At 43.8% G+C, this 25,051-nt stretch overlaps 2 protein-coding genes across 6 annotated transcripts in view; one reads left to right on the top strand and one right to left on the bottom strand.

Moving 5' to 3' along the window:
• Positions 1-11,109, top strand: part of tmem45b (transmembrane protein 45B) — a 32,753-nt gene extending 21,644 nt beyond the window's left edge. For 2 of the 5 annotated variants that reach the window (XM_061898484.1, XM_061898485.1), the window contains 3 exons: positions 7,362-7,546; positions 7,636-7,778; positions 10,860-11,109. In XM_061898484.1, coding sequence (XP_061754468.1) covers positions 7,362-7,546; positions 7,636-7,778; positions 10,860-10,971 — 440 coding nt within the window. In that variant the 3' untranslated portion in view covers positions 10,972-11,109. The remainder of the gene's footprint in view (positions 1-7,361; positions 7,547-7,635; positions 7,779-10,859) is intronic. The other 3 variants (XM_061898482.1, XM_061898481.1, XM_061898483.1) reach the window with 2 other exon arrangements.
• The window catches only part of nfrkb (nuclear factor related to kappaB binding protein), a 30,434-nt gene continuing 16,197 nt past the window's right edge, over positions 10,815-25,051 (bottom strand). Inside the window, exons 14-26 of the mRNA XM_061898480.1 lie at positions 18,312-18,358; positions 18,181-18,241; positions 17,922-18,096; positions 17,747-17,853; positions 17,556-17,679; positions 16,903-16,982; positions 16,636-16,832; positions 16,298-16,568; positions 16,044-16,214; positions 13,017-13,700; positions 11,708-11,814; positions 11,493-11,628; positions 10,815-11,411 (exon numbers count right to left, since the gene is read on the bottom strand). Coding sequence (XP_061754464.1) covers positions 11,274-11,411; positions 11,493-11,628; positions 11,708-11,814; positions 13,017-13,700; positions 16,044-16,214; positions 16,298-16,568; positions 16,636-16,832; positions 16,903-16,982; positions 17,556-17,679; positions 17,747-17,853; positions 17,922-18,096; positions 18,181-18,241; positions 18,312-18,358 — 2,298 coding nt within the window. The 3' untranslated portion in view covers positions 10,815-11,273. The remainder of the gene's footprint in view (positions 11,412-11,492; positions 11,629-11,707; positions 11,815-13,016; positions 13,701-16,043; positions 16,215-16,297; positions 16,569-16,635; positions 16,833-16,902; positions 16,983-17,555; positions 17,680-17,746; positions 17,854-17,921; positions 18,097-18,180; positions 18,242-18,311; positions 18,359-25,051) is intronic.

The raw sequence follows: 25,051 nt of genomic DNA, 5'->3' as shown, positions 1-25,051 counted from the left end.
CGCGACCCCGAAAGGGAATAAGCGGTAGAAAATGGATGGATGGATGGATGGATATATATATGCATATATATATATATATATATATATATATATATGTATATATATATATATATATATATATATATATATATGTATATATGTATATATGTATATAAGTATATATATATATATATATATATATATATATATATATATATATATATATATATATATATATATATATATGTATGTATGTATGTATGTATGTATATGTATGCATGCATATATATGTATGCATGCACACACATATATATATATATATATATATATATATATATATATGTGTTGTCTGGAATCTGATTATCTGGACTTGTCCAGTGACAGCTGAGGAAAGATCAGCTGACAACAGGGGAAAGTCCTTGTGACGGCATGGAGAGACTGCTGGCAGGAGGAAATAGACCCCAATGGGACAGTCGTGGGCTAGCTACCTGCGATTGTGGTCTCTCACACCTTGCAGCGTGTAGGAGACACCCCTCTTAGCTACGAAGAAGCAGACAAAGAGAAAACCCCCAGAGTCTGCGAGAGCGGGGGCCAAAGATCACTCATCGGATGACAAAATGGTAACGACTGGACCGGAAACGACTACGAGTAAAGAAAGCACAGCGCAAGATAACATCACAGCAACCAGCACAAGCCTTGTCACTGCAGTGGACCACAAGCTGCAGATTTGTAGCTGCGGGTGGAGGAAAATAACATCTTTTCGGGGCTTAAGGATTCACCAGGGAAAGAAAAAGTGCTTGAGTGAAAAGAATCAGGGGCCTCGCATTGACTTTTTCTTGCAGAAGGAGTCAAATCAGTTGAATGAAGTTCACCAACTGGATGAAAACCATAGCTTGGAGAGCATCAGCACCCTTGTAGCGGATTAGGTATACTCAAGCACTGAACTAGTAGTGGAACAAACACCAGCGGTGGATCCTACTCAAACTCCCCAACCTGCAGTCCAGCAGAGACTCCCAGGCCGCAGACTGCGAGCAAAGTGGCCCAGTACTGCGGAAAAAAAACTCTGGGAAACAGTGAATCGTGATCTAATGCGGTCCCTTGAACAACTCAAAAGGCACAGCAGAGAAGAAGCTGGGGAAAATGGGAAACATCTATCAATACGGAGTAGAACGATTTGGATTGTTAGAGATGAAAGTTGCTAAATAACCTCCCACTCCACCCATTTCCAGGAGGCAACAGGAAATCAAGCGCCTTGTCAAAGAACTGAGACAACTCAGGAAACTGTGGAAGAGGGCCCCAGATTTGGAAAAGGAGGGCATATGCGCTCTCCAAGCTGACATCGAAACACGCCTAGCATCCCTCCGCCGAGCAGAGAGTCCACGCAAACGAAGAAGGAAGAAGGAACAAACAAGAACACGGGTCTACAAAGATCCTTTTAAATTCCTGAAGACTCCCTTTACCAAGGAGAAAAGTGGGGTCCTAAAAACAACAAAGTATGACATAGAGGACCATCTGAGAGCAACCCACTCTTATCCAAGGCGTCATGAACACATGGCCATTCCTCTAGACATTCCACCAATCGACCCCCCAAAGCATCAATTTGAGACCGGTCCTCCAACATGGAAGGAGGTCGAGAAGAGTGTCCATCGGGCAAGAACAGCTTCAGCTCCTGGGCCAAACGGAGTCCCGTCCAAAATTTACAAGAACGCAGCAGGTGTCTGCAGGATTCTTTAGAGACTCATGAGAACGGTATGGCAGAAGAAACCTATTCCTAAAGCATGGCGTAGGGCAGGTGGGATCCTTATTCCAAAGAAAAAAGACGCCGCAAACATCAGCCAGTTCCGCCCAATGGCCTTGCTAAACGTGGAGGGTAAGATATTCTTCAGTGTTATTGCACAAAGGATGGCCGAGTACCTGCACAGAAATTATTATATAGATACATCTGTTCAGAAGGCAGGAATAACCAGGCTTCTCTGGGTGCCTAGAACATGCCAGTATGATCTGGCACCAGATCCGAATGGCAAAGAAGGAGAAAAGGGACCATCACGCAGTCTTCTTGGATCTCGCAAATGCCTTTGGCTCTGTGCCCCATGAGCTCCTCTGGACTGCCTTCAAATGTTTTAACATCCCGGACACCATCACAACTCTGGTGAAAGTCTACTTTCATGACCTGCAGTTCTGCTTCTCAACACCGGAATTTACCACCTCACGGCAGCACCTGGAAATAGGCATCATGGCTCGATGTACTGTATCTCCCTTGGCATTTACCATGGCCATGGAGGTCATCATTCGAGTCTCAAAATGGGTCGTAGGTGGACAAAAACTGGGCTCCTGCAGGCGTCTCTCTCCCCTTAGAGCCTACATGGATGACATCACCACTCAGACTACACCATCCCTTGCACCAGGAGATTACTTAGAAAACTCGAGGAGAACATTAGTTGGGCTCAGATGAAGATTAACCCATCCAAGTCACGCAGTATCTCAGTGGTGAAGGGAGTGCTCGCTGATTTGCAGTTCTTCATTGGAGATGAGCCAAACCCCACTATATCTGAGCAGCCAGTCAAAAGTCTAGGAAGGCAATATGATGCAAGTCTTAAGATTTAAAGACCAGGTGAAGCAGTTGTGCAATGACATCAAAAAAAGCCTACTGGCGATTGACAGTACCCAACTTCCTGGGAAGCTCAAGTCCTGGTGCCTCCAGTTCGGCTTACTACCCCGGGTGGTATGGCCCCTGGCAGTCTGAGGTGCCCATCTCAACAGTGGAGAAACTGGAGAGAAGAGTAACCATCTACATAAAAAAGTGGCTTGGAGTTCCACGCTGTCTCACCACGATAGGCCTTTACGGTAACCGTATCCTCAAGTTGCCCCTTACCAGTCTTACAGAGGAGTTCAAGTGTGCCAAAACACGACTGCAGTTGACCTTGAATGAATCCAAAGATCCAGCAGTTAGGGAAAATGCACCAACATTGGTTTCAGGGCGCAAGTGGACACCAGCAAGCGCAGTTGAAGAGGCAACATCAGCTCTCAGACATGCTTACATTGTGGGGAATGTTCAGCAAGATAGAGGAGGCCTTGGACTTACGTCTAATCGCCCTGCCTGGAGAAGTGCCACTGTACGAACACGGAGGAAGATGGTAGTGGAGGAAGTACGGCGTCAGGAGGAGGCCTTGCGATGGGCCAAGGCAGTCACCCTTGGCAAACAGGTTCGGTGGACTCGGTGGAAAGGCGTTGAAAGAAAGAAGTCAAGCTGGAGGGATGTATGGGCCATGGAAGCAAGGAGCTTAAGCTTTGCCATCAGAGCTACCTACGATGTCCATCCGACCCCAACCAATCTCCAACAGGGGTTAGGCGAAGATCCATCATGCGCCCTTTGTGGTAAGCCAGCCTCCCTCCAACACACTCACAGGTTGCAAAACCAGCCTCACTCAGGGGCGATACACTTGGCGCCACAACCAAGTTTTGAAGAGCCTTGCTTCCACACTGGAGGTAAAACGATCCAACATCAACGCACTACCACCACCAACATCAAAGAAGTCATGGAGAACTAACTTTGTCCGGGAAGGGGTCACAGTTGCCAGGCGCAACGTTAACCCGTCAGAGAGAAGTCAGCTGTGTCCAGCACGCGACTGGAAGATGCTGGCAGATGTTGGCAAACAGCTGATTTTCCCCACCGAGATCGCTACTACCACTTTGAGGCCTGACCTAGTGCTCTGGTCCCCTTCCCACAAAAAGGCCTTCATTGTTGAGCTCACTGTACCCTGGGAGAAATATGAGAGGAAACATTTGCGGTATTCCGAGCTGGCCGCGGAAGCTCAAAATCATGGCTGGAATACTGAAGTCCGCCCTGTGGAGGTTGGGTGCAGAGGCTTTGTGGGAACCTCTACCGCAAAACTGCTGAGGGACTTGAGAGTCAGGGGCCTGCGTACAGCAATCAAAGCCGCATCTGAAGCAGCCGAAAAGAGCAGCCGGTGGCTTTGGCTGAAGAGGAATGACCCCAATTGGGCCTCCAAGTAGTGCATCAGGAGGTATGTGGTCAGGCAGACCAAAATCTGACTCAGGGAACCGGATGACCCTGCCATGCATAGTCCCCTGATATGTCTGCCAACAAGGTGACTTTCATGGTTGATTGGACTTGGGTCGCAAGCTCAGGTCTGATCATCCTGTAGCTGGCCGCCTCTGGAGAGGGTGTATAGTAGGGCTGCGAATCTTTGTGTGTCCCACGATTCGATTCAATATCGATTCTTAGGGTCGCGATTCGATTATATATCGATTTTTTTTCGGTTCAACGCGATTCTCGATTCAAAAACGATATTTTTCCGATTCAAAACAATTCTGTATTCATTCAATACGTAGGATTTCAGCAGGATCTACCGCAGTGAGCTGACATGCTAGCAGAGTAGTAGATTTTTTTAAAAAAAAGCTTTTATAAATGTAAAGGACAATGTTTTATCAACAGATTGCAATAATGTAAATTTGTTTTAACTATTAAATGAACCAAAAATATGACTTATCTGTGAAAACATTGGACACAGTGTGTTGCCAAACTTATGAGATGCGATGCAACTGTAAGCCACTGTGACACTATTGTTCTTTTATTTTTAATTTTAGAAATGTCTAATGATAATGTCAATGAGGGATTTTTAATCACTGCTAAATTATAACTAATATTGATATCGTTGTTAATAATATTAATTTTTGTTTCACTACTTTTGGTTTGTTCTGTGTTGTGTTTGTGTCTCTCAATTGCTCTGCTTATTGCAGTTCTGAGTGTTGCTGGGTCAGGTTTGGAATTGGATTGCATTGTTATGGTATTGCTGCGTATTGGGTTGTTGGATTGATAAAAAAAAATAAAAAAATTGATTTAAAAAAAAATGAGATTCGATTCTGAATCGCACAACGTGAAAATCGCGATTCGTAATCGAATCGATTCTTCCCCACACCCCTAGTGTATAGTGTATAGTCTTCTATTCACGTTCACCTACAAGGCCACCAAGTGTATGTGCTCGCAAAGGATGCAAACACCTCATTCTGTTTTTAATATGTTTTAGGAGTCTTTTTACGTGTTTTAGGAGTCTTTTTATGTGTTTTAGGAGTCTTAGTATGTGCTTTAGGAGTCTTGTTACGTGTTTTAGGAGTAATTTGTTTTAGATATCACTGTGCATCTCTTAGGAGTCATTTTATGTGTTTTAGAGTCATTTTTAATGTTTTAGAAGTTGGTTGTTGTGTTTTTAATTGTTTTACTAGTAATTTTAATGTGTTAGGTCATTTTATGCATTTGCATTTCGCACAAGAGGTAGAACATCTCACTGTGTTTTCTGGAATCTGAAAAAAAAAATTATATATATATATATATATATATATATATATATATATATATATATATATATATATATATCTGTATGTATGTATGACATCCTCCTTAAAGTTATGTTATTAATCTGAAATATCAAGGAGGTAAAATGCGCCTGTGGAGAGAGTGTTTTGTATTTTTCCCATCGTGCATTGCAGGGGATTTAAATGAGTGTAATTTTTTATTATTTATTGTGCTTGGACCTTTGTGTTAGTTTATTTGCGCCATGATTGGGAAAGCCTGTCTACATTGGGTCATATATAAAATTGCTGTGCTATGTACACTACAAAGTGCAATTCATTTTCATAAACCCGAATTATTCACAAGGGACCCCATTAAGCAACCGTTCTTAAGAACACATTTTATTCTTAAGGCCACTTATGATGTTTTTAAGGAGATTTTTGTATTCACCAATGTTTTGTTTTTGTTCGTAGGTAAGAAGAAAATTTACGAGTGCTCCAGAGCACTCTTAGGGTGGCCTATTTGTTCTTAAGTGTGACAAGTTCCCTTACTTCAGACAGACAGAGTGTTTACCTTTGCAAATATATACGGAATTAAGGGTATTAAGGCCGAGAGTCGAGTCGGCTCTCTTGGTTGCTTTGTTTCTCTCCCCACCACAGCAGACGACGGCATGGAACACAGGAGAGGCCGCCACATATGTTTATTTTACTTTTTATTCATAACTGTATGTAGACGTGGCTGGTTGCATCAGCTCTGCTCTTTTAATGTCTTTAATGTCCTTTGTGTTCTTTAAAGTTTGATGTTTCCCTCTTACACATATGTATGATGCATGTGTGCTATGGCTATGAGTTGTTTTTCCCTTGGCCTCAGTCTGGACCCCAGGCTTAGACTGTTCCACCCCACCTCCCCCACACCCCATTGTTTACCTGTATCTCACCTTTTTTGTAAGGGGCGCCGGAAGTTGGCAGACCCGTCAGCGATCCTGTTCTGTCTCCCTGTATTGGGATTGTGCTGAAAATTTTTATTTACCCTTGGGGATTATAAAGTATTTCTGATTGTAATTCTGATATGCATATTGGGGAAATAAGGACGTGTGGGCCGTTTAACAACACGTCATGAATTTGAATGGACTCCCCTTAGGAAATCACTTAGAAAGAAAGACGAGAGGAAAAGTTAGGAATTTATTGCTGAATGGGGCCCAATGTCTCACTCTTGTCATTTTCTGAAAAGTGGCAATCTCGATATTACCTATTAGGTTTTTAGCAAAAGCTATCTGACTTACCTCTACTGACTTTTTGATATGTTTTTTGTTATTTAAAAAACTAATCATAGTTAAAGTAAGTAAACACATTTCAGTTTTTTGTTGAACCTGTAGCGCCGAACTCGCGAATACATATCAGACACACATTAGCTTACTCTACTGGAACAGTGTTGCTCTTTAATACCATATAGTGGTTCACTCTGTTTCTATCCCACTTCCATCTTTGTTTTGCATTGGGAGAGTGGCCGTGCGCAACCTGAGGGGCCCTGGTTCAAATCCCACCTAGTACCAACCTCGTCACGTCCGTTGTGTCCTGAGCAAGACACTTCACCCTTGCTCCTGATGGGTGCTGGTGGGCGCCTTGCATGGCAGCTCCCTCCATTAGTGTGTGAATGTGTGTGTGAATGGGTAAATGTGGAAGTAGTGTCAAAGCGCTTTGAGTACCTTGAAGGTAGAAAAGCGCTATACAAGTACAACCCATTTAACCCATTTATTTCTTTGATTCACGTGTGTTATTATTGTGGCTAGAACCCTTTAAAAGTGAATTCCAGACCTTTAAATTTATTTTTGTTAAAAAAAAAAATTCTCAGTGGAAAGCAGGATGCCATGTGGCCAGACAGCTTGGTGGCCCCAGCAACAGTGACTTGGGTGAGTTAGGCCTGGAAGAACCTGGCCCTTGACCTTAGCCTCATTGGGATTAAGTTGGGATAGTGGTTTTTACCTCCATTTGATGCCATCTTATATTATGTCCCAATAATTCTGCCCATATGTCAGCACATGCCTTGTTCCAGATTGTGTTTTTCCCCGCAGGCTTTCTGTTCTATTACCACGTGCACAGTCGCCCCCCGCTGGACGCTCACATCCACTCCCTGCTCCTGGTGGCGGTTTTCAGTGGGTCAGCCAGCACCATGGCGGAGGTGTTCATGAGAGACCACATTATTTTGGAGCTGTTCAGAGCCTGCTTATTCATCCTTCAGGGCACCTGGTTCTACCAGGTGATCACTGACGCGTCAGCGCCTCGCCAAGCACGTTTTTAAGCACAACTGCACAGATCTAACACAGTACAATACATTTGCCATTACAGATTGGCTTTGTACTGTTCCCACCAAGCGGGCCGCAGTGGGATCTGACTTTGCATAGCAACATCATGTTCGTCACTATGTGCTTCTGCTGGCATTTGGCGCTGGCCTTGCTCGTCGTCGCCTGCACTGTCGCTGGAGTGTGGTTGTAAGTATTCGCCTTTTTTTGTACGAGACACGGAAGTAAACTACTGCTGCCTTAGGAAATGTAAACAAGTCATTCTGTTCCAGGCTCAGAGAACCTTTACTGACTGTACAGGCAGTGTTTTTTTTAACTCTCATGCTAGTATAAGCAGGAGTTATCCATGATAGGGGGTGGCGGCAAAAAATTAGTATTCAAAGCCAAATCATGATTTTTATTTATTAGGAGTTTGTCAAAATTTGCTTTTTAAAAACCATCACTGTCAATACGTCTGCAGCCAAGAGGATCTTATGTAACCTGTAACTTGTTATGAAAGTTTTAGAATACAGTAATTACTCAACTTATGAGTTTATCTGGTTTTCCATTCATCCATTTTCTACCGCTTGTCCCTTTTGGGGTCGCGGGGGGTGCAATCGGGCGGAAGGCAGGGTATACCCTGGTTTGTCAGTTTTTTACTTCAAACACTTGTATCTTAAATTTCACAATGAAATGGATAGAAATCAATTTAAGTTTTGCGTGCCATCGCCTGCTCCCCCCAAAACAGCACAATTTAACATGTAACATGCCTTTTAAATTTTTTAGATAGGTGTTTAGGGCACGTCCAACCGGTAGGAGGCCACGGGGAAGACCCAGGACACGTTGGAAAGACTATGTCTCCCGGCTGGCCTGGGAACGCCTCGGGATCCCCCGGGAAGAGCTAGACGAAGTGGCTGGGGATAGGGAAGTCTGGGCTTCCCTGCTTAGGCTGCTGCCCCCGCGACCCGACCTCGGATAAGCGGAAGATGATGGATGGATGGATGGATGGATAAATATTGTATAAAAACAATACAATAGAATGTAGTACTATCAGCTATAGTAGTTTTATGAAGTAATGTAATTTTAATGTACATTATTAACCTTAGAGCAGGGGTCGGGAACCTTTTTGGCTGAGAGAGCCAAGAATCCAAATATTTTAAAATGTATTTCCGTAAGAGCCATATAACATTTTTTTCAACACTCAACAACTAAATGTGTGCATTTTTAAGACCAACATTTCTAGAGTATAAGGGGGAGTGGAGGGGGCGTGGCCTGCGGGCCTGCAGCGAAGCGGGGTGTTGCCAGGATCGGCCTCGAGATCAACGACAGATGCGTAGATGGCCCACCTTTGCCTTGTTATCTAATCACCTGTCGCTCTGTTATAAGCAGCAGCCAGGAGAAGAGTCGGGGTTGGGGCTGGAGCCAGAGCGCAAGCGAGAACGAAAGAGGAAAAGACAATTGCTAGGAAGCAACTGAGAGACTTATTGAAAAATAAAACAATATTGTAACCTTTAAACAGGCTCTCATGTCGGTGCTTGGTGGTCTGAAGAACCCCCAGGAGGGCAAGCCCCACACTAACCAATAATAAATACATAATTTGTTACCATTAACGCAACTTCTTGAACAGGTGAGGTAGAAAACGGATGGATGGATTCAAAATGCATGAGAATTTTTAATATTTTGAACATTTTTAACACTGTGATTACAAGTGGAATTATTCATTACTTATCGTGTTAAGCAACGTCAGCTCAGATTTATCAGAGAGCCAGATGCAGTCATCAAAAGCGCCACATCTTGCTCTAGAGCCATGGGTTCCCTACCCCTGCCTTAGAGCATGGACTTCTCCGGGATCTCCTTCGAGTTGCTTCTCCATATTTTCAATTACATCGACAAATGGCAGACATATATGTATTATTTTAACATTATTAGCTGGCGTTGGACTCATTCTGCTTCATTATGGTGCAGACTAGCAGTGATATAATATGCTCAAGCTGCTTCACCAACTTGGCTGCTGTCTCTATCATATTTTTGATTGTTACTTTTATTCAGTGAATATCATCCACTTCTTCTCAGCACTGTTCATTTACTCACGTTCTTCCTTCCAATGCTTGGAAAAATAACGCTGTCGATTTCTAGCTTTAAGCTAATGCTAGCATGTAATACCAGAGGTTCTGGTCACATCTTTGTGACATTTCCCACATCAACTAATGGCGGGGATGCTTGCAACTCAAATGTTTACTTACAACCTAAAGCATATCATTTAGCCAAGAGACAGCTCTTATCCCAAAACACTCCCAAGTTGAGGAAGCCCTGTATTTTTCATACCAAATAATATGTTGAGAGAATCGGAATCTGGTTGAATAGAGAATCCATTCTGAATTTATTTGTTACCCCTGGAATTGTACTAGAATTTATTCATAAGTTGTTGTCAGATTCACATCTTTATTATGAAGTTCAAAGTATGCCTTTGAAGGCGATTGATGAATATGTTATACGTTTATTTGATAAGAGAGCTCTAGTGTGAGAGCATGATTCAGTATCTCAAGCAGCTATCCTTTAAAGGTGGAGGCTTCACTTCAAAGTACCAAAACAACTATTATTTTGCACCACAATTGAGAAAATAATCCTTGTCTGGGTACATCCCCACCTATTTAGAGGATAATTTGGATCCTGCAACATGTCCTCAGACTAGAGCTGTCCTATCAACAGTAAGTCAGTGAGTATGAAATGATGAAGCCTGCTCAGATAGATAATAGATATGAAACATTGCTTAATAGTTTTCGTAATTTTTCTTAAAGTGCCACACACTTGGTCTAGTGTATCATACGTGTATTTGTTATTAATTTACTTGCAACAATATGCTCTTCTACCGAGCTGTTTGACACTTCCCTTTGTCGCAATAAGTTCTGGTTCAGTGGTTATCAGCACAGGTTATCAGTGGTGACATCATGCATTGTGATGATTTTCAATAAATATATTGTATCCCCAAATTTGACCACTTTTGGTGAATTCTGACTTTTTCCAATGTACTGTATAATAAAAGTGATGGCACATAAATAGAATGTAAAACAAACTGCATTTTTTTAATGTTTTTTGTGACCTGCATTTAAAACTCCCCTGTCAGGTTTGTGAGCCAGTTTGTTTACATTAAACATTGCCAACTCTATTGTATTACATTGTAAGGGCAGCTTAAGGCTGCCAAGGTAAACGTTAAGTTTCAGCGTGGCTTTGAAAACCATTACCGTGTCTATTACAACATGGTTAACCTGCTTTATTCTTTTCTTCCAAAAGCACCATGAGGAGATTCTCCAGAAGAGATCGAGACATCGAGATAGTATTGCGAAAGACATCCCCCACCGCAAGTTCTGAGAAAGCTCTACTTGAAGAGTCAGAGGAAGAATAGTGGCTGAATTTTTTTTTTTTTAGTTTTGTTAATTGTTTTCACAGCTAACTAAAATGTGATTGACACAAAAAAGCCTTCTTATCTTATTATAATCCAAAACACTAAACATACACATTACATGGGGAAAAGATGTGAGCTTTTATCATTGAGGTTATTCATAATTTAACATATTTCTCTTTTATTACAAAAAATTAAATGTTCTGTGGTCGAAGAAAGTAAGGAAATGAATTAACATTGGCCAACATAAATATTATAAAACACTAAGATGTTGCAAAACCACACAAATAACACAGTTGACTAAATCATTGAGGTGCAGGTGGAAGATCAGGCGGACATTTTAGTGTAGGCGCCGTTGTGACGACGACTGTTGAGACAGACTTAGGAGAACCTGTCGCCATGTGCTGCGGGATCTGCTGGGCCTGAACCGTCTGGATGCGAACCTGAATGAGAGAAGGAGTTGTGGAGGCAAGATCCAGTATTTGCTCAATGAATATTCATAAGATGCAAATTGCAATGTAAACCTGCGTGGCCTGTCCTTGCTGCTGGAGCTGCTGGAACTGTTGGGCTGTGACAAAGCTGACTGGTTTGTTCCCAGCGATCAGCTTGGTGCCTGCGGGCATGGTGGTCAGTATGATGTTCCTCCCTAGGCTGCTGATGCTGCACAGGAAAACAAAAGTGTAAGTATGCACCCCTGACTAAAAAAAACAACAATATTTTAATTGCAGGGCAGACTTACTTTGTGTTGAGATTTCCCTTCACAATAGGTGTAGTCACCACGCTTTTACTTTTCAGTGGTTGGTTGAGGACAGAAAGCGGAACTGTGATCCGTGCAGGTAACTTCCCCTATGGCAAGGCCAAAACAAATCCTTGTTCAAAGAAAATACTTGCTAAAGATCAAAATACATACTCATCTGATTCCTAAAGGATTTAGTTAGTCTATCTCTTGGTGACCATTTCAAAGTGATTTGTCAATTGATAAATGTTAAACAAGGTTTTAGTCAGGTTTTTTTTTTGGCACTAGGGCTCCCTCTTCCATTGTGAAGTGGAATTACATTTAAATCCAAGCCAATAGAACTGGTACTGTACGTCATACCACGCATTTCAAAACAAACATAATTTTAGGCCGAACATAAGATTTTATTTTTACATCTTGGTCCACCAATATTTTTTAGCCTTGGATTATGAGTTGGTTGCCATTGTGATGGCAAAGACTCACTACTGCAAGCCAGTGTAACGGTGGACAATTTTTTAAAAGACTGTTAAAACACTTAAGTGTGTGTTCTATTTGCATTCCTGTAATGTTCCATTATCCTTGTTTATTATTCAATATATTTTATTTGCAATGTTTCTGTTGCACCATGCTGTATGCTGATATTAGGTTGTACTCTGTATTTTAACTATGTGAAGCACTTCGTGAGAAGTACTATATAACAATTTACTAACATCAAAAGATATATTTTAATAATTTCAAGTTTAAAGTTGCACTGATATAAAAAGAATATCAAAGTAGTGCAGTTGTGTTGATAACGTGTTGCCTATTTTCGTATATGTATTCTATTTTCCATCTATTTTCTACCGCGTATTCCCTTTTGGGGTCGCGGGGGGCGCTGGCGTCTATCTCAGCTACAATCGAGCGGAAGGCAGGGTACACCCTGGACAAGTCGCCACCTCATCGCAGGGCCAACACAGATAGACAGACAACATTCACACTCACATTCACACACTAGGGCCAATTTTAGTGTTGCCAATCAACCTATCCCCAGGTGCATGTCTTTGGAGGTGGGAATAAGCCGGAGTACCCGGAGGAAACCCACGCATTCACGGGGAGAACATGCAAACTCCACACAGAAAGATCCCAAGCCTGGGATTGAACCCAGGACTGCAGGACCTTCGTATTGTGAGGCAGACGCACTAACCCCTCTACCACCGTATTCGGGTTAGGAATTTGTTTTAGCTGTGCATGAAGAAGTTTTACATTTTGTATTGACAATAAAACATTTAAAAGAAAATGAATATATGATATGGCACGTAATAAATCCTCTTACTGTTTGTGTGTTGACCATGGTGGCAGTGGCTGTTCCCAGCTTGAGAGGAGAGGAGGAGGCTCCAGAGGCCACCACGTTGGCAGCCATGGTCATGACGTTGGCACAGGTGGACACCGTAGGTGGCTTGCTAGCACTGGTGGAGGCCAGCGTTAATGTCTGACCCTGCTTCTGTGGGATCACCCCAAGGCCCGGCATGATACGGATGGTGGTGCCGCTCTTGTCCGGGGAGGTGACGGTGGAGAAGGTGCGAGATTTCTGGTCCGCCATAGTGACGGCCAAAGTGGGCATGAGACGTATGGCTGTGTCCCCTGCGGCTTTCAACAGGGTGGAAGCCATGGGTGTGGCTTTACTGCTGAGGGCCTCCCCCGTGCAGGTTGCAGTAGCGGTGGAGGCGGACGGGTGTGGGGGTGTTACGTGAAGAGTGGCTGATATGCTCTTGTTGCCACCAGCTGCTGCGGTGCTTAGGAAATCAGGAGTCAGTTTGACTGTCGCGACTGGAGATTTGGTGAGAGTCGCCATCATATCAGGGGTGATTCGCAGGACAGTTTGACCTTTGGCGTCTGTGGTGATAGAGGAAGGAGGAAGACGCAAGACATCTTTACCCTGGATACGGAGGTTTGTGGCGGTGAGTGGAATTCCTGCTGCTCCTTGAGTCTTCACTCCTAGCTGGCCTGTGATGGACATCTAAAATAAAACAATACATGAAATGTATCAGTACACCCACACTTCAGATCCAATTTGACCACCTAGAAACTGTAAAAGACAGTAAAAAGAAATACTCAACATGACTGGCCTATATATCACCTGCACTTACATGAGGTTATTGTTATAAACATCCATCCTCCCTAAAATTATGTCTGCAAATATTCCCTCAAAAAGCTGTCTTGTAACACAATTGAAACTCACTGGCACTTTAAAATGATTGATTGAAGATTACTTTCCACTGCTATAAAGAATCTCTTATTGTAATTTCAATTGAAAGTGGTTTGATGGCGCCATCTGCAGAGAGATGCAGCTGTGAATCCAGCATAGTGCGCTGTTTCAAAAGTTAATTCATTTGAGATTTTTAAATAGGAAGATGATTTGACAAGACGTGTATGCTGGGTCAAATGGGACAGCATTAAATGAATAAATACATATTTTAAAAAAATGCTTGAATGTGTCAATTATCATTAAAATTAAATACATGAAAGTTTAAATTTCAATTCCTATTTATATTTACTAATTTAATTTTGGCTCTTGTAAGCACTTCATGATTTTTTTAATCTGAAGCAATTAACTAAATCAGGAAATAATTAAATCAATAAAGGATTAAATAAATGAATGCAATTGTACATTAAATAAAACATTTAATACAACTATGTATTACATTTGAACTATATTTATTTGACACATTTAAGTAATTACTCAAAGATGTATTTATTTATGCAATTTGGCACTCCATAGACATGGTGGTGTGCAACTGCATATTTTGCAAGTACAATACTATATGCCTGTAATAGTGTTTTCATGTGTATAACTACATTTCAAACATGTATAATAAATGAGTGGCATATATTTGTAACTCCCCTAGTTAAGTCCCTGCTTTCGGTCCGCCTGGGACTCAAACCTGGGAAGAGTCAGTTAAGCTAGAACTAACTAGTACCAGGCTGGAAAATCCCTGCACACATAGCATTTGTCATAGAATAATACATAACTCACAATGTTTTTTCTGTAGTGACTGTGCAGAGGTGAACATGCATTCTACTGAGGTGGCGAATTATGACGCGTTCCATCTATTGCAGCACCAACCACACAATCCGAAGATCCCCATCATATCAATTCCTTGATATGATAGAAATTATTTTACTACACAAAATAAACGTAACGTTATTAATATGACTACTACGGATAAAAAAAAAAAAATCCTCAAAACAGCCCACTACATATCAGGTCACTGTCTCCCAAACTGTTATTAGTTAATGAGGTCATTAGAGACAACAATCTTGACGTCATTGATCCAAGCAAAACCTGGCTCAAACCATATGAATTTTTTACCGCTTAACAAGGCATCTCCTCCTAACTATACGAATGCACATATTGCCCGTCCCCTTAAAAGGGGTCGCACAAATATACAATGAAAACATTAACCTTACCCCTAACCTAAGTAATAAATATAAATCACTTGGTGTGTTTACATCTGCGGTCCTCTCCGAGGTTTCTCATTGTGCCTATTGGGTTAAGTTTTTTGTTGCCCTGATGTGATCTGTGATCTGAGCCGAAGATGCCGGCATTGATTGTACAGCACTTTGAGACACTTGTGATTAAGGGCTATATAAATAAACTTTGATTGATTGATCGATTGATTTGAACACGGTGTCTGCAGAGTTGTTTTAATACATGTTTAATCTGAGAAGTTAAATCTTTGCAGACACGTAAACAAAATGTCTGATTAAAGAATATTTAGATATAAAAATGCATTTTTCTGATTAAATTAGTGGGTGTGTTAAAACTCCCAGTCGGGACGATTACAGTAGTTCAGTCACTAACACATTCCGTCAGTGCCTGCAAATTTACTTCCGAGGCATGCTTACTGGTAAACTGCAGCTGATAGTGAAACTAAAGTCTGTCACTGATGTTGCTGCTGCTTCTCAATGTTGTGTTTCAACTCATATGCTAGTGTTAGTCTTATTTCTTTATATCCAAAAACACAGACACACGATCACGGGCAATAAAAGGTAGATTGTTGCAGGATATGACTATGCTACAGTTTATTAATGTGGTATCTTCTAACAGACATTTCCGCCATGTTTGATCGAGGTGAAAATGCAAACAGGTGATTACTGTGATCCAAATTAATCAATCATCAATCACATAGGGTTTCTAATCATTGGGTTGGCTTATATTGATCTTATTTTATTCTTATCTTCTAAGAACATTCAAATATGTGTAAAATAAATGTCAAAATGATGGCCACCTCTGTAAGATACACCCACAACTATTAACATATTGTTAAATAAATCTCCAAGTGACAGTTAACTTGTGTACCTGTTTGAGGTTTGGGTTGGATATTCCTTGCAGCACAGCAGGCGTTGTTGTTGGGTTGCTACCAGGTGACTCAGCCTGAGGTCTGGCCACAGTTACCGTGGAAACAGACAGGGTGTTCGGCATCTGGACGGGAGTACAAGGCTGGCCCCTCAAAGGCACCGACACCATTGCCTATTGTTACATGACACACATACAGAGGTAATTATATATTTGGTATATGTTTCAGGCAATTAAAAACTAATTTGCTCTTTTACCTGTGAGATGCCTTTTGCTGCCAATGACACCGGCATCCTGATCTGATGGGGGCTCTGATGGACCAACGCAGCCTGCTGACTTCCCGCTGGAGAGCCCAGTCCAGGTTGAGCAGAAACCACTCTCACCTGGGGGAGGGAGCCTGCTGCCAGGTGACTCACTAGTCTCGCCGCTTGTTGAGAAGTGACAGGCTGTGGTGCAGCCGGAGCAGCCTGACTGGTGGATATGATGGAACCCAGCTGAGGCAAAGATGGCTGCGACATGAGGAGGACGCTGGAAAAAAAGTGTTTCAAGGTAACTGAATGAAAATGAGTACGTGATGAGAAGAATGAAAACAAACCCTGTGCTAGTTTTGATTGCATCAGGGACTGCAGCTTTTGTTGGTGTGGTGGCTGCACAGGGTAAAGGCGACTTTGGGGTCCCCAGTGTGTTTGAAGTAGGCGTAGAAGGGGTTGGGGACAATAGTCCAGAACCTATATCCTGTCCTGCTTCCAAACATCCAGATGTTTTACTAACTCCATCTTTGCTTGCAGATTTCTGCCAGTAAAAAACATATTTCTAATGACTTCCAAGTAGGAAAATTAATAAATGAGGCCAGTTGTCTCACGGGCTTAGATGCAGGTTTAGGCTTCTGCTGCAGAGCCTTCCTTGCTTTTGCAGCAGCGGCTTGAGCTTGGTGGATCCTCTCTGGGTGGGTTAGAAGACAACCATTAACAGCACAGCAAATTATTGCAACATCTACGGCGACTTAATTATGTCGTTTTGTATGATATGGTTTGCAGTGGTGTCATAGTGAGATCCTACATTGAGTAAAAGCTCCAATTAATGTGTCTATTCAATTAAGTACACAGTCTATCCTTATCGTCTACAATTGCAAATAACATTGGCATTGACAGCTTTGGCTGTAGACAACCTCCTAATCTATTTTTCTGAACGCCACAAGGTCTCAGTAGCTAATAATACATCACTCATATCAAGTAGAGCTGTGGTGTTCATGAACGAATCAGGTCTTTTGAATATCTCTTTTAATTGAATGATGACAATTGATTTGCAGTTGCGAGCCGTTTGTTAAAATATTTTTTTTGTATGCACATGCCGATTCAGCGCCAACAAATTCCCAGAAGAATCAAAACAAGCTTTTCGTTTGAACAGCTCCTCAAGATCTGACTCCCTTCAAAGAGTCATACATCCCATCTCTAGCTTCAATTAGTAAGCAGATTCCATATTTTTTTAATAAAGTGTATGTATTTTGTGGCGTACCAAACTCTTCTTGACTGCGACTGCGATGAAGATAGATCCACAGTTTGCGTCCGATGTCGTACTTGACACAGGGATCTTTCTCATAGTGTAATCTATCCAACGCCCCGCTAACAACTGTGTTCACCTTTATGGCATAAGAAAAAGCCTTTTTATCGCTGATGTCATCAGAAGACAAAGTATGCCTTTCTGACCTGTGCACTTGTGACGTCAGGGGCAAGAAACTGCGAGTCCTTGAGCAGTTCACAGATCTCCGCACGAGTTCCTTCTCCATTGGGTAGTCGGGCTGCTGCGTCCCGCACTACAAAACGGGAAAAAAAGGGTTGCTTGAAACGCACTCTTGAAGACATAACATGGAGAATCTCTGACCTAGAGAGAGGATGGTGACATAAGGCGGGCGGTTTGAGCGGAGCAGAGTGTGCTCCCGGGCCTTGTTGAGCGACATCTCCTTATCGAACACTCCCTTAACAGGACCCACCACTGATTCGAAGCCATGCATCCGAAACGTGAAAGCTTTGTGGGGTTGATTGTATCTCTGCTGCTCCTAATCAAAATAAACTCAAAGCAATGTTAGCTTGTTTGTAAACAAACACCAAAAATACAAGGCACATGAAATAGCAAAAGTTACCTGAATTTGGAACAGCTGTCTCTCATCTCCTGTGCTGGGTCTCACTACATAATCAGTAGACCTGTTGATAAAATATGTACGCTCTTAATATTTCTTTGCAATATTTTGCATTTGCATCGATTGAGACTTACACTCTGGGCATTGGGGGCGTCATCTCAAAGGGTTCTTCACTTTCTGTCTGTGGGTGGCAAAGATGCCGTTTAAAAAAACAGTAACATGCCACAACAGTTATTGTATATGCATTATCATCTCTGTGTATGTAGGGCTGAGTGATATGGCCTCTTGCAATAACACTATATACATCACAATATATTCTTTGGTATGTAAATGATCATAGAACCATTTCAGAATGGGTTGCACGGTCTCCTTATATTAAATTGACATTATTGAATTGACAGTAACATTGCGTCATTTCCAGTTGTATGATGTAAAAACTTATTAATCTACTTGCTAATTTACAGTTGCAACATTTTTTATGTACTCTTACATAATATGTATTCATCTGTAACCAAGTAGTTAAAAGACCAGTATTTGCTATACATTTTTATAATCATTGAATGATTTTTGATCACAATTACAATCAGACAAAAGCACAGGATGGCAGTGTAACAATATCAATTACATTTTTTTATTATTTTCTACTATAGCTGGGTTGCATATGACGTCATATCGGTTTTCTTCCTTGCAGCTTAATTCACACGATGGTCAAACAATTTGAATGTAGCATTAAAACAAGTGAGAGTGAGTGTAGAGTTTAAGCAGAATAACTGTATTGCTCTTCTGTTCTTGGGTGTTCCAGTCGTTCAAATAAAGAGATAAAGAGATTTCATAGCGTCCCGGAAGAAGTGGTTCATAAAGGTAATAAAGTCAGGGAAAAACGAAGTTTGTTGAAGGAAATAGCTCTTAAAAATATCACTTTCATGATGTTGTGGAATAAAACTGGACCATCCTGGTGTCTGCAGCAATCACTTTGTAAAATGTTTGTTTAAACATATGATTTATTTGAGAAACTTTCTGTGATCGAGTTCATTCTGTACTACATTAGTAATGTTTGAGAGCAGAATTACATGTAAAGAAAGGACAGAAGATCATATTGTGTTCTTTTGTGGTTGTTGTTCCTAAATACAACTAAGAACTGGTTGTGCAAAAAAACTATCGCCATGTTAAGTCTTAGTCATAATTATTGTAATTGTTGGTCTAATCCACCGTATTTTCTTTCTCTATTTTTGCAACAGAAACTAAAAGCTTAAGTTGTTGTGCAGGAAAGCCAAGTGCTATATTTGACAAGTTGACCACATTACAGCATCTTTGGTGTTATTCGTTAGCATCAACAAAATATCCTTAATAGTATTAATAAACCGGATAAATAAATCTCTCAGGCTCAACAGCATACACTGTATCTTGACATCGCTAGATAACAGACATTAATAGCTAAATAATGAGACAAAATATGAACTACCATAAAAACTGCAGACATGAATTGTAGATGAGATATGTAGCAGGAAATCAACTGCAAGCAAACTTATCCTTTCTCTCATTAGCGTCACAATCTTAGCAGCACGGCACTCGATATGTCAATCAAATGCGTTACTTTGCAATGCACGAATAAGTGAATTTTTTTTCTTTTACGGATAAATTTGTGGACCCTTTCAGATGTAAAGACATGATGTGGCGCCAATCTTTTCTTCTGTAAATACCTACAGTGTCAAAAGAAGTGAGCTTTTAGAGAGCAGTAATCTCTCAGGGATGATACATGGTTTAAATCTTAAAAAAAAAAAAAAAATTCTCCATCCATCATCTTCCGCTTATCCGAGGTCGGGTCGCGGGGGCAACAGCCTAAGCAGGGAAACCCAGACTTCCCTCTCCCCAGCCACTTCGTCTAGCTCTTCCCGGGGGATCCCGAGGCGTTCCCAGGCCAGCCGGGAGACATAGTCTTCCCAACGTGTCCTGGGTCTTCCCCGTGGCCTCCTACCGGTTGGACGTGCCCTAAACACCTCCCTAGGGAGGCGTTCGGGTGGCATCCTGACCAGATGCCCGAACCACCTCATCTGGCTCCTCTCGATGTGAAGGAGCAGCGGCTTTACTTTGAGTTCCTCCCGGATGGCAGAGCTTCTCACCCTATCTCTAAGGGGGAGACCCGCCACACGGCGGAGGAAACTCATTTCGGCCGCTTGTACCCGTGATCTTATCCTTTCGGTCATGACCCAAAGCTCATGACCATAGGTGAGGATGGGAACGTAGATCGACCGGTAAATTGAGAGCTTTGCCTTCCGGCTCAGCTCCTTCTTCACCACAACGGACCGGTACAACGTCCGCATTACTGAAGACGCCGCACCGATCCGCCTGTCGATCTCACGAACCGCTCTTCCCTCACTCGTGAACAAGACTCCTAGGTACTTGAACTCCTCCACTTGGGGAAGGGTCTCCTCCCCAACCCGGAGATGGCACTCCACCCTTTTCCGGGCGAGAACCATGGACTCGGACTTGGAGGTGCTGATTCTCATTCCGGTCGCTTCACACTCGGCTGCGAAACGATCCAACGAGAGCTGAAGATCCTGGTCAGATGAAGCCATCAGGACCACATCATCTGCAAAAAGCAGAGACCTAATCCTGCGGTTACCAAACCGGAACCCCTCAACGCCTTGACTGCGCCTAGAAATTCTGTCCATAAAAGTTATGAACAGAATCGGTGACAAAGGACAGCCTTGGCGGAGTCCAACCCTCACTGGAAATGTGTTCGACTTACTGCCGGCAATGCGGACCAAGCTTTGGCACTGATCGTACAGGGAACGGACCGCCACAATAAGACAGTCCGGTACCCCATACTCTCTGAGCACTCCCCACAGGACTTCCCGAGGGACACGGTCGAATGCCTTCTCCAAGTCCACAAAGCACATGTAGACTGGTTGGGCAAACTCCCATGCACCCTCAAGAACCCTGCCGAGAGTATAGAGCTGGTCCACAGTTCCACGACCAGGACGAAAACCACACTGTTCCTCCTGAATCCGAGGTTCGACTATCCGACGTAGCCTCCTCTCCAGTACACCTGAATAAACCTTACCGGGAAGGCTGAGGAGTGTGATCCCACGATAGTTGGAACACACCCTCCGGTCCCCCTTCTTAAAGAGAGGAACCACCACCCCGGTCTGCCAATCCAGAGGTACCGCCCCCGATATCCACGCGATGCTGCAAAGTCTTGTCAACCAAGACAGCCCCACAGCATCCAGAGCCTTAAGGAACTCCGGGCGGATCTCGTCCACCCCTGGGGCCTTGCCACCGAGGAGCTTTTTAACTACCTCAGCGACCTCAGCCCCAGAAATAGGAGAGACCACCACAGATTCCCCAGGCACTGCTTCCTCATAGGAAGACGTGTTGGTGGGATTGAGGAGGTCTTCGAAGTATTCCTTCCACCTATCCACAACATCCGCAGTTGAGGTCAGCAGAACACCATCCGCACCATACACGGTGTTGATAGTGCACTGCTTCCCCTTCCTGAGGCGGCGGACGGTGGTCCAGAATCGCTTCGAAGCCGTCCGGAAGTCGTTTTCCATGGCTTCCCCGAACTCTTCCCATGTCCGAGTTTTTGCCTCCGCGACCGCTGAAGCTGCACACCGCTTGGCCTGTCGGTACCTGTCCACTGCCTCCGGAGTCCTATGAGCCAAAAGGACCCGATAGGACTCCTTCTTCAGCTTGACGGCATCCCTCACCGCTGGTGTCCACCAAGGGGTTTTAGGATTGCCGCCCCGACAGGCACCAACTACCTTGCGGCCACAGCTCCGATCTGCCGCCTCGACAATAGAGGTGCGGAACATGGTCCACTCGGACTCAATGTCCAGCACCTCCCTCGTGACATGTTCAAAGTTCTTCCGGAGGTGGGAATTGAAACTTTGTCTGACAGGAGACTCTGCCAGACGTTCCCAGCAGACCCTCACAATGCGTTTGGGCCTCCCAGGTCTGTCCGGCATCCTCCCCCACCATCGCAGCCAACTCACCACCAGGTGGTGATCGGTAGAAAGCTCCGCCCCTCTCTTCACCCGAGTGTCCATAACATGAGGCCGCAAATCCGATGACACAACTACAAAGTAGATCATGGAACTGCGGCCTAGGGTGTCCTGGTGCCAAGTGCACATATGGACACCCTTATGTTTGAACATGGTGTTTGTTATGGACAAACTGTGACGAGCACAAAAGTCCAATAACAAAACACCACTCGGGTTCAGATCCGGGCGGCAATTCTTCGCAATCACGCCTCTCCAGGTTTCACTGTCGTTGCCAACGTGAGCGTTGAAGTCTCCCAGTAGGACAAGGGAATCACCCGGGGGAGCACTTTCCAGTACTCCCTCGAGCGTTCCCAAAAAGGGTGGGTACTCTGAACTGCTGTTTGGTGCGTAAGCACAAACAACAGTCAGGACCCGTCCCCCCACCCGAAGGCAGAGGGAGGCTACCCTTTCGTCCACCGGGTTGAACTCCAACGTACAGGCTTTGAGCCGGGGGGCAACGAGAATTGCCACCCCAGCCCGTCGCCTCTCACTGCCGGCAACGCCAGAGTGGAAGAGGGTCCAATCCCTCTCGAGAGAAGTGGTTCCAGAGCCCTTGCTGTGCGTCGAAGTGAGTCCGACTATATCCAGCCGGAATTTCTCGACTTCGCGCACTACCTCAGGCTCTTTCCCCCCCAGTGACGTGACGTTCCACGTCCCAAGAGCTAGCTTCTGTAGCCGAGGATCGGACCGCCAAGTGCCCTGCCTTCGGCTGTCGCCCAGCTCACAATGCACCCGACCTCTATGGCCCCTGCTATGGGTGGTGAGCCCATTGGAGGGGGGACCCACGTTGCCTCTTCGGGCTGTGCCCGGCCGGGCCCCATGGGAACAGGCCCGGCCACCAGGCGCTCGCCATCGTGCCCCACCTCCGGGCCTGGCTCCAGAGGGGGGCCCCGGTGACCCGCGTCCGGGCGAGGGAAATCTGGGTCCATGATGTTTCTTCTTCATAAAGGTCTTCGAGCTGCTCTTTGTCTGATCCCTCACCTAGAACCTGTTTGCCTTGGGAGACCCTACCAGGGGGCATAAACCATCGTGTCCCACCTCCGGGCCTGGCTCCAGAGGGGGGCCCCGGTGACCCGCGTCCGGGCGAGGGAAATCTGGGTCCATGATGTTTCTTCTTCATAAAGGTCTTCGAGCTGCTCTTTGTCTGATCCCTCACCTAGAACCTGTTTGCCTTGGGAGACCCTACCAGGGGGCTTTATGCCCCCGGACAACATAGCTCCTAGGATCATTGGGACACGCAAACTCCTCTACCACGATAAGGTTGCAGCTCAGAGAGGAGAAAAAAAAAAGTTCTCAAGAATGTAAAAATGATCGCTTTTATATTTGCCTCTAAACCTTTCAAAATACGCCCAAATATGCACGGATTTAGGTAAATAAACAGTAGCCTAATGGGGCTCTCGACCAAAGCCTGAAACCCAGAAGTGCCTGGATGTGCCTCTAGGTCATGTGATTGTATCCCAGCTATAGCCTCTGATTTAAAAAAAAAAGTATTTAAAGGGGGAATTGCACTTTTTTTGGAATGTTACCTATCATTCACAATCATTAAACGAGACATGACAATGGATGATTTTGGGTATTTTTTGCATTCTAAATATTAAAGGTCGGTTACAATGGATTTTATGGGAGTTGTGCAGTTCCGCCTTCAAAGCCCTTAAAAAAAAACAGCCAAACTCCTCCATTGTGGTAAATTTATAATAACGTTTGATATTTATGTATTTTGTCGGTCTCTGTATTGGCCCTGTGATGAGGTGGCGACTTGTCCAGGGTGTGGCGCAGTGGGAGAGTGGCCGTGCGCAACCCGAGGGCCCCTGGTTCAAATCCCACCTAGTACCAACCTCGTCACGTCCGTTGTGTCCTGAGCAAGACACTTCACCCTTGCTCCTGATGGGTGCTGGTTGGTGCCTTGCATGGCAGCTCCCTCCATCAGTGTGTGAATGTGTGTGTGAATGGGTAAATGTGGAAGTAGTGTCAAAGCGCTTTGAGTACCTTGAAGGTAGAAAAGCGCTATACAAGTACAGCCCATTTATCATTTACACCGCATTCCAGGGTACACCTTGCAGCTAAGATAGGCTTCAGCACCCCCCCGCAACCCCAAAAGGGACAAGCGGTAGAAAATAGATGGATGGATTTACGTATGCCCTGCGATGAGGTGGCGACTTGTCCAGGGTGTACCCCGCCTTCCGCCGGATTGTAGCTGAGCTAGGCACCAGCGCCCCACGCCTTAACAAAAAGGACAAGCGGTAGAAAATGGATGGATGGATGGATTTACGTATTTTGATCATACACGGCACATTCATTTTAAAAACATCACAACTTTTGCTTTTTTGGTCTTTATCACCGATTATGACTCACTGCAGACTTCACGGGAACCAACAAACAAAATTTAAAAATCACTTACTTTACAATGTCTGCTGTCATTAGGAGGCTGACTGCTGGGGGTATCAGGGAAAGGGGACCAAGCGTTTTTTTGTGTCCTTCTCGCCCTTTTCGGGTTCTTAACGGCAGTCAAAGTGTACTAACTTGTTGGAATACGTCCTCAGACTTCTTCTGTCCATGTTAGAGGCATGATTTATGATCTACAATCAACTTCCAGAAAGCAAGGAAGTGAGAAAGCAGCAGACTAGTCGATGATGATGTAAACATAGGCACACACGGTATTGATCATGGCGCTGCTAAACCTTACACAAACAATTGCTCAAAATCCTTGACCGAAAACCACAACACCATCAGTGTTTAGTACTTAAACATTTAGACTGTTTAATTTTGACAACATTCAAAGATTAGCATCAATACGAATGGCCCATAGAATCCTAAACAACACAGCTGCGACT

Source organism: Nerophis ophidion, linkage group LG04, assembly GCF_033978795.1.
Source record: "Nerophis ophidion isolate RoL-2023_Sa linkage group LG04, RoL_Noph_v1.0, whole genome shotgun sequence".
NCBI lineage: Eukaryota > Metazoa > Chordata > Actinopteri > Syngnathiformes > Syngnathidae > Nerophis > Nerophis ophidion.
The sequence above is the reverse complement of the archived record's forward strand: the minus strand, read 5'-3'. Positions and strand labels throughout refer to the sequence as shown.